Consider the following 16,754-nt stretch of genomic DNA (forward strand, 5'->3'; position numbering starts at 1 on the left):
CCACTCTCTCCAACCACTATTTTGAACATCTGCTCTCCTCAACCTCAGTCAACCTACCTCCCTCCCATTCGTAGCCAATGATCTCACATATACTTTTAGGGAGAAATTAGAAGTTACTTCAACTTCTGCCAAAGCTATAAACACAAACCTGCATCTGTACACACCAGCTTCTACTCTACGTTGAATCATTTAGCAAATACTTACTGAGTACCTTTTATGGGTCAGATATTGCTCTAGGTACTAGCGATGGGTCAGTGAACAAAACAGATAAAGTTCATGCCATTGCAGAGCTTACATTCTAGAAATAATATAAAAAATGAATATGGAATGAGTTATAAAATGCTATGCTATGGAGGAAAATATAGCAAGGTTAAGGTTTATAGGGAATTCCGGGGATAGGATTTTACCATTTTATACAGAGTGGTCATGGAAAGCCTTAAAGATAAGGAAGGTATCATTTGAACAGAGACATAGAGATAGGAAGTAAGTAAGGGACCTGGCCACACAGTTACCTATGGGAAGAATGTTCCAGATCAAGGAAAAATACCAGGTTTCAAGACCCCTGAGGGAGAAACATGCATACTGACCTATGGGCAAGGAGACCAATGTGACTAAGGCAGCACTAAAGAGGGTCAGAAAGGTGGTGTGGGGGCAGGGCATGCGCAGCCTTTTAAGCGACAGTAGAGAATTGTTTTTACTCTGAGTGAGCTCCGATATCAAAGGAAAGTTCTGAGCAAAAGAATGATATGATCTGTCTTATGTTTTGAAAGGATCCCTGGATACTATGTTGAAAATACACAGAATAGGGAAACTGGTTGAAAGGGCTCTCAGATGTAGAGTGGGAAGAGTTAAAGTTGATTTTAGACCTCCAGTTTTGGGGTAAAGGATGAAATTTTGCAGGGCTCTGGGAAGGGAATGTAGGCAAGACTGTAAATAGTGAAACCGAATGGGAGACTGCTATGTCTCAGACAAAAGAGATGATTGAGACCCCAAATTAGGGTAATGGTATGAAAAAAAGAAAGAAAGGAAGAAAAGGGGGGGTTGTTGGAACAAGAAAAGAAAAATTAGGAAATAAAAATATCAGCAGGATTTGGATGTTGGGGGAGGGACAAGAAAGCGGGAGAATTCCAGGCAAGGCTGCCAAGCTGCCAGAAGGCTGGAATGTCAGGAAGGATGAGCTGGATGGCAGTGGCATTAACCAGTATAAGAAACAGATGAGTCACGGTTTGGGAAGGGGGATGGGGGTGACTTCAGCTTTTGATGTGCTGTGTCTGAGGTGTCAGTGGATTAAGGAGCTATGTTTGGCAGGGAAATATGTAAGTTTGCAACAGGAGAGGTCAGAGTTGGAAATAGATTTGGGAATTGTCAATACAGAGGTCATAGGTAAAGCACCAGAGAGGATGAGATCACCTACGACAGGAGTCTGCATTCTTCTTCATACTTACAACTAAGATCGGATGGGGGTAAGAGAGATAATAGGAAAGAAGTAAACATGGCAGGAGGAAGGAAAAAAAAAGGTAGGAAAAAAAATTAATGGAGAGTAGAAGAAAAACAGGCTACATGTAAAACATTTTAAGCCAAACATACCACTAATTCTGTGCAAATATCTGTGGTTTTATTTTTAATATCCTTTCCCAGGTCATACAGCGTATTTATTGGCCTTTTTGACCACAGCTGCATTTCTTAAACAGATTACTTCAGGGAACAATTTGCAGCGATGCCTAGACCTTTCTTTTTTCTTTCTTTTTTTTTAACTTGGCTAACTAAAACTCTACTATTATTACTGGAACAAAGTTTATTTCAATTCAACAAACATGTACCGGAATAAGTGCCAAGAATACAGAAAGGAGTAAGACATAGTCCTTTGCTCCAACAACTTTTAACCAGGGCGAAAGACAGAAACAAACACTTAGAATGATCTTTTCGAAGTGTAAATTTGACCATATCACTCTACTTAAAACCTTCTGTAGCTGAGAATGCTATTCCGCCCTCCCCCATTATCCACAATTTCTTTCTGACATGGTTAATATGGTTAACATGGCCACTGAGAATAAAGACTACATTCCCAACCTTCTGCACAAAGAAATGTGGCCATATAACTAAGTGCTAAAGTAAGTTGCCGGCATCAGCAACTTCCAGAAAGTATCCTTGAAGAGAAGGACATTTACTTCTACTCCTCTATCCTACTTTCTCTGCCCTGCTGTCTGGAAGGAAGACACGATGGCTGGAACTGAAGCATCCATCTTAGGCCAAGAGGTGATGTTGGAAATGGAGGCTACACATGTCAGAGCAAGAAGCTGTGGACTAGCTACAGACTTTGAATGTAAGAGATGATTAGTTACATTGTTATTTTGTTGTTGTTTCTGGTGGTTGACAGCCAAAGAATCTACTGTTAGTATGATAATTGATAATTATAATATAGCAATGTCTACCTTCAGCTCTATCTATATATCCATCCATCCACCCTGATGTCTGACTCTAAAGTAGAAATGGAACACACAACAGATTTAATATCAGATATACAATACTCACTCAGTGCAAAAATAGTATTTGCCAAGTGAAAATTCAAGTATTTACCAAAAGACACATTAATAAAAACAAATCAGTACACTCACTCAATAAGTTTGAAACATTAACAAAAAGACATAAAATTCATTCTTCAGACATCAATATTATTGATTTCCAACTTTAGGATAACTCTACTAATATTTTAACTTACTTCTTTTGAAGGATTCATTGGTAATGTAAAGATAGTTTTCCAGTATGACCAGACAAACATTGCAAAAAGTAGATGATAAGCAATCAGGCACACAACTAAAATGAGAAGAACATAATTATCATTATAATATGCAAATACAAATTGAAATCATGTTATTCACAGAAGATCTACTTGTTCTAAATTAACCAAATCCTTTAATAATTTAATTATTTAATATCCCATGAAAGGAAAGCTCTCATCTGTAGACAGGCCTATCTATTGGCCAAAAGGCTACAGCGACCTTTCCTAAATTATAAAAGTAAGGAAGCTATGCCTGCCATTTTAAATAATAAACACAGAATTAAACAAATGTTAAAACATTCAGGCTTTAAGAACTTCACTTCACTGACAAATAGCAAAAGCAGTTCCTATTTGAGAAGTTCTTTGCTAATTTTGCTTAGCAGTGGTCAAATCTGTTGGCCCTGATTGTTTAATGACTACATAATTAAACAGAGACCATCTGGACGAAAAGAGATTTACTCCAACAGGAGTCCAATGTCTTGTTTATCACATGGAACAATTGTTAAGAAAAGCATACTTTTTTCAGGCAATGTATATAAACACACTTTATATGATGTTTTAGTCTTGAAATGTACTATGCAAATATAAAATACTAATTTTGTATAGAGTGACAATGATCAATTCTGGATAATACATTAATATATAAATTAATTCTGTAAGACACAGTTGAATAAAATATGCCAATTTAAAATAAAGCATGTTTGGTATCTTAAAACTGTGTGGCAATTTTTTAAAGAATGGTGATACTCTTCATTTATTATTTATCTTCTTTTTAAAAAATGATTATACTCATAGAATCACTTAAAAATTCAATAATCCATTAAGGCACTTAAATCAGTGTGAAATGACTAGAGCTAATGACATTTTCCACAAACAGAATGGGTGACTCAGGTATGGGGTAATACTCTGAGTTGAAACAGGAGATTGTTGATATTCCTATATCTCAAAACCACAAGAATCTTTGGCACAATGGCTACCACTTCAAGGGAGAGGTCTTTGCCAAGTGCCTGAAGAATTCAGTCTGGAGACTGAGAGAAGTCTTTAACCCCACCTTGACTGCACAATCTCAAAGTATAATTTATTAATTCCAACCAAATCTAAACGAATACTACTTTTTAAAATTCTTTTTAAAATTTTATATCTAAAGCAATAATAAAACATATCTTACCTTGTTCTCCAACGTTTTCCATGGACACTATAGAAATAAACAGAAAAAAAAGAGATTATGACAATTATGGCAAACACAGGGCCTGAAAGAGACATAGGACTCTCGAGTAGGTTAATAATTTGGCTCCCCGGGCGCCTGGGTGGCTCAGTTGGTTAAGCGACCGCCTTCGGCTCAGGTCATGATCCTGGAGTCCCCAGATCGAGTCCTGCATCGGACTCCCTGCTCGGCAGGGAGTCTGCTTCTCCCTCTGACCCTCCTTCCTCTCATGCTCTCTGTCTCTCATTCTCTCTCTCGCAAATAAATAAAAAATTAAAAATAAATAAATAAAAAAAATAATTTGGCTCCCCTTCAAATCAACATTCTTTAAATATTTGTTCAACTTCATTTAGAGGAGAGGTGAGCACTGTGGGAGAGAGGGGGAAGAAGGAAGACTGGTGTCTGCATTCAGCCCGGGCTCTGTTGGCATTTCAGCCCTGAATACCACACAGAAAACAAAACCCATGAGGCGCGCTCCTTGTGGGTCTTAATCCTATATCGACGGTTTCTTAGTCTGCCTTCCAACTTGAGGTTCAGATAAAAGCAGTATTCTTCAGATCACTACATTTCCAGAGACATTTATTGCACTTTATAAGTTGGCAACTGTCTAGTTAACTCTCTAGAAAGAATAAAATGTTGTGTCCATGGCACACACTCTTCTTGCCAAATTTCTCTAAGTATAAATTCTTATGCCCAATGACGAATAGCTCCCTACTGTACAATGAGAGAGGCAGGTAATGTGCCTGAGAAAGTGCTATCCCTTCGGGGCTGTTGTAAACGCCCAAGGTAGATGAGGACACTAGATTAGGGACCACATAGCTGAAACAAGCTGGGACAAGAAACTGTATTGAGTAATGACCCAGACATTTTCCTACCTTCTATATTGTCTACTTGTTCTGTTGCCCATTTGGTCTTCCTCCATTTGTACTAGCCTTTTTTGGAAGTTTTGGCCTATCTCAAAGTTGGAAGTTTTAGTGAGCAAAGATGTGGTATTTCCTGGAATTATGATTTCATTGCCTTAAGAAGCACTGGACTCAGAGGGTAATGTTGTGAGAGATTTTTAAGATTAACTGATCCAACAAACATCCTTCCTAAGAGAGCTACTGAATGTCAGTTTAGACGTTTCTAGAAGCAACAGGAGCCTATAGGTTTGGAGTACTGTCCATTCCATTATTGGATTGCTCTAAAGAATTGTAGGATTATAGGTTGCTGAAATTAGCCTCTTTATGGCTTCTTCTTATGGTATCTAGGCTTCCAATCTCTAGCAACAAACAGAAAATCTAAATGGCAAAACTTTACATAAAGTTATTTGTGTCTCCCTTAAATATTCTCTTTTATTTATTTTTTCTAAGATTTTATTTACTCATTTGAGACACAAAGATACAGAGAGAGAGAGAGCATGAGCAGGGGGGGAGGCAGAGGGAGAGGGAGAAGAGGCTCCCCGCTGAGCCAGGAGCCCGATGTGGGGCTCGATCCCAGGACCCTGGAATCATGACCTGAGCCGAAGGCAGACGCTTAACCATCTGAGCCACCCAGACACCCCTGAATATTCTCTTTTAGTACAAATGATATATGACTTCCAGATCTCTCACCAACCTTGATGTGGCTCCTTTCAATGTTTCCTGGGCTCAATTTCCTTTAACATTTCTAATACCCAGAATGGGACAGGCAGACACAGATGGTGTTAAATATATACCAGATTAACATTATGGGGTCACAATTTTAATTTTCACTTCGAAAGTTTATTTGCCTAACTTTATCTTGGATTAGCCTAACTTCTTTCTGCTCTGTGGCCTAGAGTGATATTATCTTGCTTTAGAGATTTCTAACTTTCCAGTTTTCCTGAGAACTTAAAACTCTTCCCCAACTGTTGTACAACTAGGCAACAAAGACTGATTTGTTGAAAGATCCTAAGGCATCAATCACAACACTTTCTTGGCATTTATAGTGGAAAGAGAGAAAGTGGGGATAGTAAATTATTACCCGCCTTATCAAAGATGGTCCTGTTTGCCAAGAGCAAAATGACAGCCTTTAAGGATTACATCTTGGAACCTGGAACCATCATAGACACAGCAAAGCTGGTAGACTGGGTTGCCAGTTGTGTTTTCCTACTGCCCTGTCCACCTAGTGATCTCTTCCCTCATTACTCATTCCTCTAAGGAAAAGAATGGGGCATCAGAGAAAAGACTGACTGGTCAGTTATCAGTTCAGAATTGGTAAGAGTGAGACTTTCTGTTGCAGTATATAAGAAACTCTTGGGGGAGGGGGTACCTGGGTGGCTCAGTCAGTTAAGCGTCTGCTTTCGGCTCAGGTAATGATCTGAGGGTCCTGGGATGAAGCCCCTCATCTGGCTCCAGGCTCAGCGGGAGTCAGCTTGTCCCTCTGCCCCTCCCCCCGCTCATACTCTCTCTCTCTCAAATAGACAAATAAAAATTTTTTTTTTTTTAAAGAAACTCTTGGGTAAAAATAAAACATGTAAAACCCAAGCTCAAGATTGAGACTATCAGCCAAAGTAATAACCCCTAATATACAAAAGGATGACAAACTGCTTCTTGAAAAAACATCCTTAAAAGTGTGTGTGTGTGTGTGTGTGTGTGTACACCCTCCCTTATCTCTTTGGCATGGATTATCAGGCAAGCATTTAATATGGGGGGTCAGTAAACCACAGTCCTGTTCAAAATACAGCCAACCACCAATTTCTGTAGATTAAGTTTTTACTGGAACACAAACACACCCATTCATTTACATGACTATTTTTGTGTTAAAATGGCAGAGTTGGGGTAGGTGTGACAGGGACAGTATGGCCTGTATTGCCTAAAAGATTTATTATCTGGTCCTATATGGTCCTCTATAGAAAAAGTTTTCCAACCTCTGTATATTAGTCAAGGTTCTCCAAAGAAACAGAACCAACACACACACATTGGCACACAGAGATAGAGAGAGAGAAGTGGGGAAGTGATTGACTGATTTTAGGGAATTGGCTTACAGGATTGTAGGGGATGACAAGTTTGAAATCTGCAAAGCAGGCTGGCAAGCTGAAAACCCAGTGAAGAGTTAACATTCCAATCCTGGGTCCAAGGCAACCTCAAGGCAGAAATTCTTTCTTCAGAAACACCTGGGTGGCTCAGGCCTCCGTTGAGCATCTGCCTTCTGCTCGGGTCATGATCCCAGGGTCACGGGATTGAATCCCATATTGGGCTCCTTGCTCAGCGGGGAGCCTGCTTCTCCCTATCCCTCTGCCTGCCGCTCCCCCTGATTGTGCTCTCTCTCTCTCTCTGGAAATAAATAAATAAAATCTTAAAAATAAAAAAATAAAATAAATAAATAAATAAATAAATAAATAAATAAATAAATAAATTCTTTCTTCAGGAGACCTCAGTCTTTTCTCTTAAGGTCTTCAACTGATTGGATGAAGTTGGCCCACATTGTGGAAGGTAATTTGCTTTACTCAATGTCTATTGGTTTAAACGTTAATCACATCTAAAAAATACCTTCACAGCAACATCTAGACTGCAGTTGAACTAAACAACTGTCCATCACAGACTACTCAGATTGACACAAAATTCATCTTCAAACCCTGAATTTATAATTGAGTTTTATTCTGGAAATCTACTAAGAAGATTAGTGTTGATCTTTTATATCAGTTCTCAAGCAAAGGTTACTATTTATTATATATTTATTACTTATTATAAGGTAATAAATCAGAACTATAGCTAGCAACTTAATTACAGTACATCTTTATGCATCTGCTAGAGGGAAACCAATAATAAAATCCCTTATCATACTCTAAAAACCTGACTACCAATAATCCCACCCAAATTAAGTTTATTTATACACCCATATGATTGTTTAGGATGCTATGAAACCTATTATCTAAATAGCTCTAAAAATATTAGAGCAGATTTAGTCTTGATTGATTTAAATTCAGTCTTGATTTAAAGCAGGGGATCATCTCAAAGATCATTCTAGTCTTATATTTTTACCGACTGATTTTTAAAAATTTGGCTTTGATGATTATACATTAAGAGTTGGTTGTCAAAAATTACATCTGTTGATAAGAAGCAGCTCAGTAAACTGCTGGTAACTTAAATCTAGTTCAACTTTTAGTCATAAGAACATCCAAATTCCAAAACTTCAGATACTAAAATACGCCCTCATAGTAGAAAAAAAGCGTACTTTCCCCCCTTAAATTAGCAAAGAACAGTTATGTAATTATTGCTAGAACAATTGGTTTTTAGGTACTTTCATTGCAAATGTGTATTGCTGTGATCTTTCTATTTCTTAGTCTGAATTTTCTTTTTCTTGCCTCCAAATTCAAACTCTCTTTTTTGGAGGAATAACTTACCTACAATGCATATACACAGTAACTTTTCTATATAAATCCACAATGCTATTTCCAAATTCAATTAGACACAGATACATCTTAGCCCCAGATACGCAGTCTGATGATGAAGAATGCCAAGATTAAAAATTTGGTTCTCATGAATGAATTGTAAGGACAACTTTATAGGCAACCTCTTTTTTTTTTTTTTGGCTTATCTTTAACTCATTTACTGAAAAACATTCATTAACTACACTATGTTTATACTATTGAGGATAAAATGGCAAATATGATTCCATCCCTGTGCTCAAATAGCTTAAAGTTTATGAGATCATCTTAATTCAAAGTTAAAACTAACAAAAAACAAGGACACATTAGTAAGGCATTTTCAATTAAGCAATCAAAGCAGCTCAGGTTCAGAAGATTAAAACAAAAACAGTAGTAGCAGAACAAATATGCTTTAATATCTCCCATCCTAACAAAGTCTCTCCTTTGACCTCATGTCTGGCTGCTATCCCATTTTTCTGGCCTTTTCATGGGAAAGCTGATTTTAACAATCTTCCAAATGCACTGTCTCTACCCCCTCCAGCTTCCTTACTCCCTCAACCAACTCCAACTGGCCTTTCACCCCAGATCCCACTGCTATCAATCCCCTTAAGGTCACCAAAGCCCTCCCTTACCCTCATTCTCCATACTCAAGTTACTCTAACAGAATTAATGATGCTCTTTTTGAAATAGTTTGTCGAATCGACAGTGAATTCTCTGACTGAAGTGGCCTGTGGGACCACCTTGAAGTAGGATCCTTTGTCCTTTCAGTTACTTTCCAAGAAGCTGTGGCTCATTGTTCAGTTATTACAGATCAAAATTAGGGAGGTAGGAGGTACATGACAAATCATTCCCGTGAATACTAGTGACGTTGCAGCCAGACCATTTTTAATGAAAGACTTAAGAAAATATATTATTCAGATCAATATGTCCATTTGAATTCCAACTGTATTCTTTTCTTCCTAACAAATGTTTTTAATTAATTTTCTTTATAACAGATCTACTTATATTTTTAAGTCTTTATCAAGCTGTGTTTTCCTTTATTATCATTTCTCATTGTAATTTTACTGACAACTGCAGTATCTCCCTTCCTTGCTAACCTTATCTCATGACACTCCCCAATCTCATGATACTCCCATCTCATGACACTCCCCAGTCTTGTGCAGGATGCTTCAGCCACTCCAGGCTGCCTTGCTTCTTCTTCTTCCTCTTCTTTTTTTTTTTTTTTAAGATTTATTTATTTTAGAGAGAGAGAAAGTGTGTGCGCGCACACATGGGGGTGGGGAGGGGAGGGGCTGAAGGAGAGAATCTTCAAGCCAACTCACCGCTGAACTCGGAGCCTGACTTGAGGCTCCATACCACGACCCAGAGATTATGACCTGAGCTGACACCATGAGTCAGATGCTTCACCAACCTAGCCACCTAGGCGACCCCAGGCTGTGTTGCTTCTTGAACGTACTAACATTTTCCCCTCTCTAGATCCTCTGCACTTGCATTTAACTGGATGGTAGAAGACCTGGACTCTGGTCTAATCCTCCCAATATGTGTGACCTCGATCATGACATTCAGCTGTTCTGTACTTCGATTTTATTGTTTAAACAAATAATTTGTACTTTATCTTGACAGTTCCTCTGGCTCTAAAATTATCCTCAGTGCTACTCTGATGTATTCTGAAAAATCATTGACTTTTAAAAACCAAGGACAAAAGTCACTCTCCAAATAAATTTATCAGTGGGTTTATAGGAGCAGTTTTGTCAAGGACAGAGTGGTAGCTTCAGAATAGAAACAAAGAGTAAGGATAAGGCTTCATAATGAAGACTTCCCAACACATGGCTTCCAACTGGAATCAAGACTAACATCCCAATAGCCCTAACCACAAACATCATGCCAGGCAATCGACATTCCTCACTGGATCCTCATACAGTTCCTTAAAAACTCATTTTATAGTAAGAAAGCCATGATCTCTTTTAAAATGTAAACTGATAGCATCATCTCACTAAAAACCCTCCTATGGTTTTGCACTGAATTTATAATAAAGTCTCTCCAATCTCCTTACTTAGGTCTCTGGGTCTCTGGGGTCGAACATGATCTGGCTCCTACTTACCTCTCCAAAATCATTTCTCATCATTCATCCTCTTGCTCACTAAGCTGCAAACAGGCTGGCCTTCTATTTCTAGGACATACTAAACCTCAGTGTCTTTATGCTAACTGAAAAGCTCTTCCCCAGCTCCATTCTTGGCTAGCTCTTTATCATTTTTCAAGCTGCAATTTCAGTGTCAGGTTTTTTTTTTTTTAAGATTTTATTTATTTATTCATGAGAGACAGACACAGAGAGAGAGAGAGAAAGAGAGAGGGAGGCAGAGGGAGAAGCAGGCTCCCCAAGGGGCAGGGAGCCCGATGCTGGACTTGATCCCAGGACCCTGGGATCATGACCTGAGCCGAAGGCAGACGCTTAACCATCTGAGCCATCCAGGAGCCCTCAATGTCAATTTTGCCCAGGGGCTCTCAGGTCCATTTCAACCCTGCAATCATTACAATACGCTGTTTCTTCCTTAGCATTTACCACAATCTGCAATTATTTTCATTTGTTTCTTTTCCATGTCCCTCCCTGAAGTTTGAATCCTGGCTCTGCTGGGATTGAGTTTTTTTCTTGGCCGAGTTACTTAGCTTCTCTGAGCCTTACCTCAATATTTATCCCATTGGGCTGTTTCGTGAATTAAACAAGGTAACGTAAGTAAAAGCACCTAGAATAGAACCTGGCACTAAATATTAGGGGCTCAATAAATGTTAGCTGAATATGGAACATAAATATGACAAAAGAGGGAAGTGTTAGGAGTTCCCCAAAGTTTGGTGTTAACTGTGTTATAAACAATCTGGAGAGTTTGATAAATTCTTTACAGATTTTGGATACTAGCCCTTTATCTGATATGTCATTTGCAAATATCTTCTCCCATTTTGTCAGTTGTCTTTTGGTTTTGTTGACTGTTTCCTTTGCTGTGCAAAAGCTTTTTATCTTGATGAAGCCCTAATAGTTCATTTTTGCCCTTCCTTCCCTTGGCTTTGGCAATGTTTCTAGGAAGAAGTTGCTGCGGCTGAGGTCGAAGAGGTTGCTGCCTGTGTTCTCCTTTAGGATTTTGATGGACTCCTGTCTCACATTGAGGTCTTTCAACCATTTGGAGTCTGTTTTTGTGTGTGGCGTAAGGAAAAGGTCCAGTTTCATTCTTCTTCATGGGGCTGTCCAATTTCCCCAACACCATTTGTTGAAGAGACTATCTTTTTTCCATTGGACATTCTTTCCTGCTTTGTCAAAGATTAGTTGACCATAGAGTTGAGGGTCCATTTCTGGGCTCTCTCTTCTGTTCCATTGATCTATGTGTCTTTTTTTGTGCCAGTACCATACTGTCTTGATGATGACAGTTTTGTAATAGAGCTGGAAGTCCGGAATTGTGATGCCACCAGCTTTGCTTTTCTTTTTCAACATTCCTCTGGCTATTCGGGGTCTTTTCTGGTTCCACATAAATTTTAGGATTATTTGTTCCATTTCTTTGAAAAAAGTGAATGGTATTTTGATGGGGATTGCATTGAATGTGTAGACTGCTCTAGGTAGCATTGACATCTTCACAATATTTGTTCTTCCAGTCCATGAGCATGGAACGTTTTTCCATTTCTTTGTGTCTTCCTCAATTTCTTTCATGAGTATTTTATAGTTCTCTGAGTACAGATTCTTTGCCTCTTTGATTAGATTTATTCCTAGGTATCTTATCATTTGGGTGCAGTTGTAAATGGGATCGACTCCTTAATTTCTCTTTCTTCTGTCTTGTTGGTGTATAGAAATGCAACTGATTTCTGTGCATTGATTTTATAACCTGCCACTTCCCTGAATTCCTGTATGAGTTCTAGCAGTTTTGGTGTGGAGGCTTTTGAGTTTTCCACATCAAGTATCATGTCATCTGCAAAGGGTGAGAGTTTGACTTCTTTGCCGATTCAGATGCCTTTTATTTCTTTTTGTTGTCTGATTGCTGTGGCTAGGACTTCTAGTACTATGTTGAATAGCAGTGGTGATAGTGGACATCCCTGCCGTGTTCCTGACCTTAGGGGGAAAGCTCTTAGTTTTTCTCCATTGAGAATGATACTCACTGTGGGTTTTTCATAAATGGCTTTTATGATATTGAGGTATGTACCCTCTATCCCTACACTCTGAAGAGTTTTAATCAAGAAAGGATGCTGTACTTTGTCAAATGCTTTTTCTGCATCTATTGAGAGGATCATATGGTTCTTGTTCTTTCTTTTGTTAATGTATTGTATCACATTGATTGATTTGAGGATGTTGAACCAACCTTGCAGCCCAGGGATAAATCCCACCAAGAAATGGGCAGAAGACATGAACAGACATTTCTGCAAAGAAGATATCCAAATGGCCAACAGACACATGAAACATCACTCAGATTCAGGGAAATACAAATCAAAACCTCAATGAGATACCACCTCACACCAGTCAGAATGGCTAAAATTAACAAGTCAGGAAACAACAGATGTTGGCAAGGATGCGGAGAAAGGGGAACCCTCCTACACACTGTTGGTGGGAATGCAAGCTGGTGCAGCCACTCTGGAAAACAGTATGGAGGTTCCTCAAAAAGTTGAAAATAGAGCTACCCTATGACCCAGCAATTGCACTACTGGATATTTACCACAAAGATACAAATGTAGTGATCCAAAGGGGCACCTGAACCCCAATGTTTATAGCAGCAATGTCTACAATAGCCAAACTATGGAAAGAGCCTAGGTGTCCATCAACAGATGAATGGAGAAAGAAGATATGGTGTGTATATACAATGGAATACTATGCAGCCAACAAAAAATGAAATCTTGCCATTTGCAACGACATGGATGGAACTAGAGGGTATTATGCTAAGCGAAATAAGTCAATCAGAGAAAGACAAGTATCATGTGATCTCACTGATATGAGGAATTTGAGAAATAAGACAGGATCATAGGGGAAGGGAGGGAAAAATGAAACAAGACGAAACCAGAGAGGGAGACAAACAATAAGAGACTCTTAATCTCAGGAAACAAACTGAGGGTTGCTGGAGTGGAAGGGGGTGGGAGGGATGGGGTGGCTGGGTGATGGACACTGGGGAGGGTATGTGCTATGGTGAGCGCTGTGAATTGTATAAGACTGATGAATCACAGACCTGTACCCGTGAAACAAATAATATATTATATGTTAATTAAAAAAAAAAAAACCTGGAGAAAGAAGTACACAGTGCATTTTTGGCTTGCAGGAATGCTGGAGAATGCAATGTGAAGTTGGGGGGGAATAAATTGCTGGAAGACTTTTTGAGTGTGAATAAGCAAAAAAATGCAGGTGAATTACAATGTGGGCAAATTAATATGAGAAAAACTAAACAAGTGATTTTTTAAACTATATTTTCTTTCCCTACCCCTTCCAGAGCTCCTCTGCTCTCAATTGCTCCCCACCCGCATTGCCCCACCCCCACCCCCCATGGCCAGTCGAGGTTCTGATAGAGCCTGACATGCACCAGATTCTCAGTATGAGGAGCTGTGTCATTGTGGGGAAAAGTCGGACTTCCCAGGTGGTCTGATGCATTCCTCCTGCTTCTAACCCAGAATTTATATCTAACAAACTATACTGAGCTAAACTCAGACGATTTTAAACAAGATACAGGAAGTCTCTTATGTAAGAATAGGTTATGGTCCAAAAGATTATGCAAGGCATTTGTCATCTGGGTGCTTAGGCCTCCATACTGGCCGCCAAAAGCTTTTCTGATGCATAACCCACCTGAAACAATATTGCAAAATTATAAATTAACAATGTTATAAAAATTAGTTATTCTGTGAAGGGAAGGCTTTTGGGTTTGCAACATCCATACTCATCTCCTCTCTACAGTAGGCATTCACACCTGTTTTCGGCCATGACCCCCTGGATTATTCAGCTTGGGAAAGCATCACACTGAGTGGCTTAAACACCTGACAGCTAGTTTCTCAGTTCTGGAGACTAGAAGTCCAAGATCAAGGTGTTGGAAGCATGGTTTTCTTCATAGGACTCTTTCCTTGGCTTGTAGATGACTGTCTTCTCCCTGTATTTCACAGTGTTTTATCTCTGTACACATCTGTCTACATCCAAATGTTATCTCTGTACACATCTGTCTACATCCAAATTTCCTCTCCCTATAAGGACACCAGTCAATTTAGAGTAGGGCCCACCCTAATAACTTAATTATTTTAGTTAATTATTTCTTTAAAGGCTCTATCTCCAAGTACAGTCACATTCTGAAGGCCTGCAGGTGAGGATTTCAAGCTATGGATTTTGGGGAGACACAATATAGCCCATAACACTCTCCAAAATAAGACTGAAGCTTGAGCAGGGTGAAGGCCGGTGGGGGTGAGAGGGCATCTGCCCGGGCTGGGGACGGGCAGGAGTCAGATGGCAGGGGGTGAGGAAAAACTAAAGGAAGGGATAGTTCCTTGAATGCTTACTATATGTCAGGGATTGGGCTAAATTTTTTCAATGTTTCTCTCATTTAAACCTTACAGCAATCTGTGAGGGAGGTATTATTATAATTTTAAAAGTTAGGAAGACAGTCTTACAGAGGTAAAATAACTATTCTAATGTTATTCAAGTCATAACATATGGAGCTAGGATCTAAATATAAGTCTGCCTGACTCCAAAATTCTTTCAGGGATTCCATGTGGCCTCCTGGGCTCTGATTGCAACCTCCACCCCCACCCCCACCCCTGCCCTGGGTTTCTCTGTCCAGGCAGCCATTCCTTCTTTGTTGCTCTCATGTACTCCTGGCCTGTCTAATACCATGCTACCACCTGTGACCTCTGATTCAGGATGCACTGGAGAGCAGGGTTTAAACTGTCCTCTTGGTCACCTCTCCTCCAGTAACTAAATTAACCGTAACCTCGAAACAGATCATTTTACAAACTTTGGACACAAATTATTAAAATATTTGGTCATATTGGGGCACCTGACTGGCTCAGTCCGTTATGCATCCGATTCGTGATTTTGGCTCAGGTCAGGATCTCAGGGTCCCGGGATGGAGCCCTGACTTGGGCTCCATGCTCAGCTGGGAGCCTGCTTGAGATTTTTGGGCTCCCTCTCCCTCTGCCCCTCCCCTCCTTCACATGCTGGCGCTCTCTCTCTCTTAAATAAATAAATCTTAAAAAAATATATATTTGGCCATATTTCAGGGCAGTACGTGGAGCTGGGCTTTCCTGAGCTCTCAATTCAGTAACCTGGGAGGGAACAGAGCTTTGGGTTGATGGGACAAGAGCGAGATGGTGATACAGGAAAGATGAGGAGATGGGCCAGGGGTTTGCTGACCTCCCTCCTCAGCAGTAGAGGGAAAGAAAGATCATTCTTGAGGTCAGCACTGCTCATTGTACACACTCCTAAGGTACATCTTCCATTTGTAGAAACTGGCAATGAAGAGAGATGGAACATTCATTTGTCCTGAAAGGGTAATCTGCGATTCTTACAGTTATCAAAATCTTCCAAGTTAGTATTTTTCTCTCTCAATAACATTTTTTTCGCAACTCAACCAAATCGTTGTTCCAAATACCTAAGAAGCTCTACTTTACAGAAACAGACAGTGTAAAATCCAACTTCTCCAACTGAAAGCTGGGGAACATACACTTAAATCATTAAGAATGTGTAGGTCTTTCAATATATCAGTTTTGAAAGGGAAATAAAAAACTGTGTCTCATGAGTATGGCCCTGAAAAACTCACTGCCACTTTTTCCCTTGGCAAAGGGAAGGGCAATTCCTGAATCATTCACTGTACGAAGCTGTGAAGTTAAATAAGGAAATCTGATTTCAGGGCTGGTGTCTTGATCTTAGTGTCCTCATTTCAAAGCTTACTCAATGGAATCCTATAATCCCCTGTCTCAAATTAAAATAGAAGAGATTCCCGGTGCCAGCAAGCTGTGCAGGTTTCAGTGCAGATGAGTTTACTCATCCCATTAGATAGAATTGTCTGGGTCCTCCCTCTTCCACACATGGCCACAATCCACTCAAATACCTGCAGTGCCTGGATCTTTCAAGATCAACTGCCTATCTCTCCAATTCCAGATGCCCTTCTTTGGCTTGGGCCTGACAGGCATGACTGACACTTCTGAACCATGCAAGTCTGTAGTGAACCCTACACCCCTAGCAAAGTTCTACCTGGCTCCCACATGATGGTTGTCCACTATGAGGGAGAAGTTCAAATAGGGATTTTAGGTCCTGAAAACATTTCCCTCATTAGTCAGAACCAAAGTTTTAGAATTGGAAGGGCCTTAATGATTATACTATCATCTTTCTTATACTTGTATGTACATATTTATTTATTGGTAGCAAGCAAAAATGCTACTTGGATTTTGCTTATTTCAGCATTTAA

General features: G+C 39.6%; 1 protein-coding gene across 1 annotated transcript in view; it reads right to left on the reverse strand.

The window, feature by feature from the left end:
* ZDHHC2 (zinc finger DHHC-type palmitoyltransferase 2) overlaps positions 1–16,754 on the reverse strand; it is an 82,684-nt gene that overhangs the window by 50,765 nt on the left and 15,165 nt on the right. Inside the window, exons 2-3 of the mRNA XM_021694116.1 lie at positions 3,948–3,974; positions 2,720–2,814 (exon numbers count right to left, since the gene is read on the reverse strand). Coding sequence (XP_021549791.1) covers positions 2,720–2,814; positions 3,948–3,974 — 122 coding nt within the window. The remainder of the gene's footprint in view (positions 1–2,719; positions 2,815–3,947; positions 3,975–16,754) is intronic.

This window comes from Neomonachus schauinslandi, chromosome 2, assembly GCF_002201575.2.
Source record: "Neomonachus schauinslandi chromosome 2, ASM220157v2, whole genome shotgun sequence".
NCBI classification, from domain to species: Eukaryota; Metazoa; Chordata; class Mammalia; order Carnivora; family Phocidae; genus Neomonachus; species Neomonachus schauinslandi.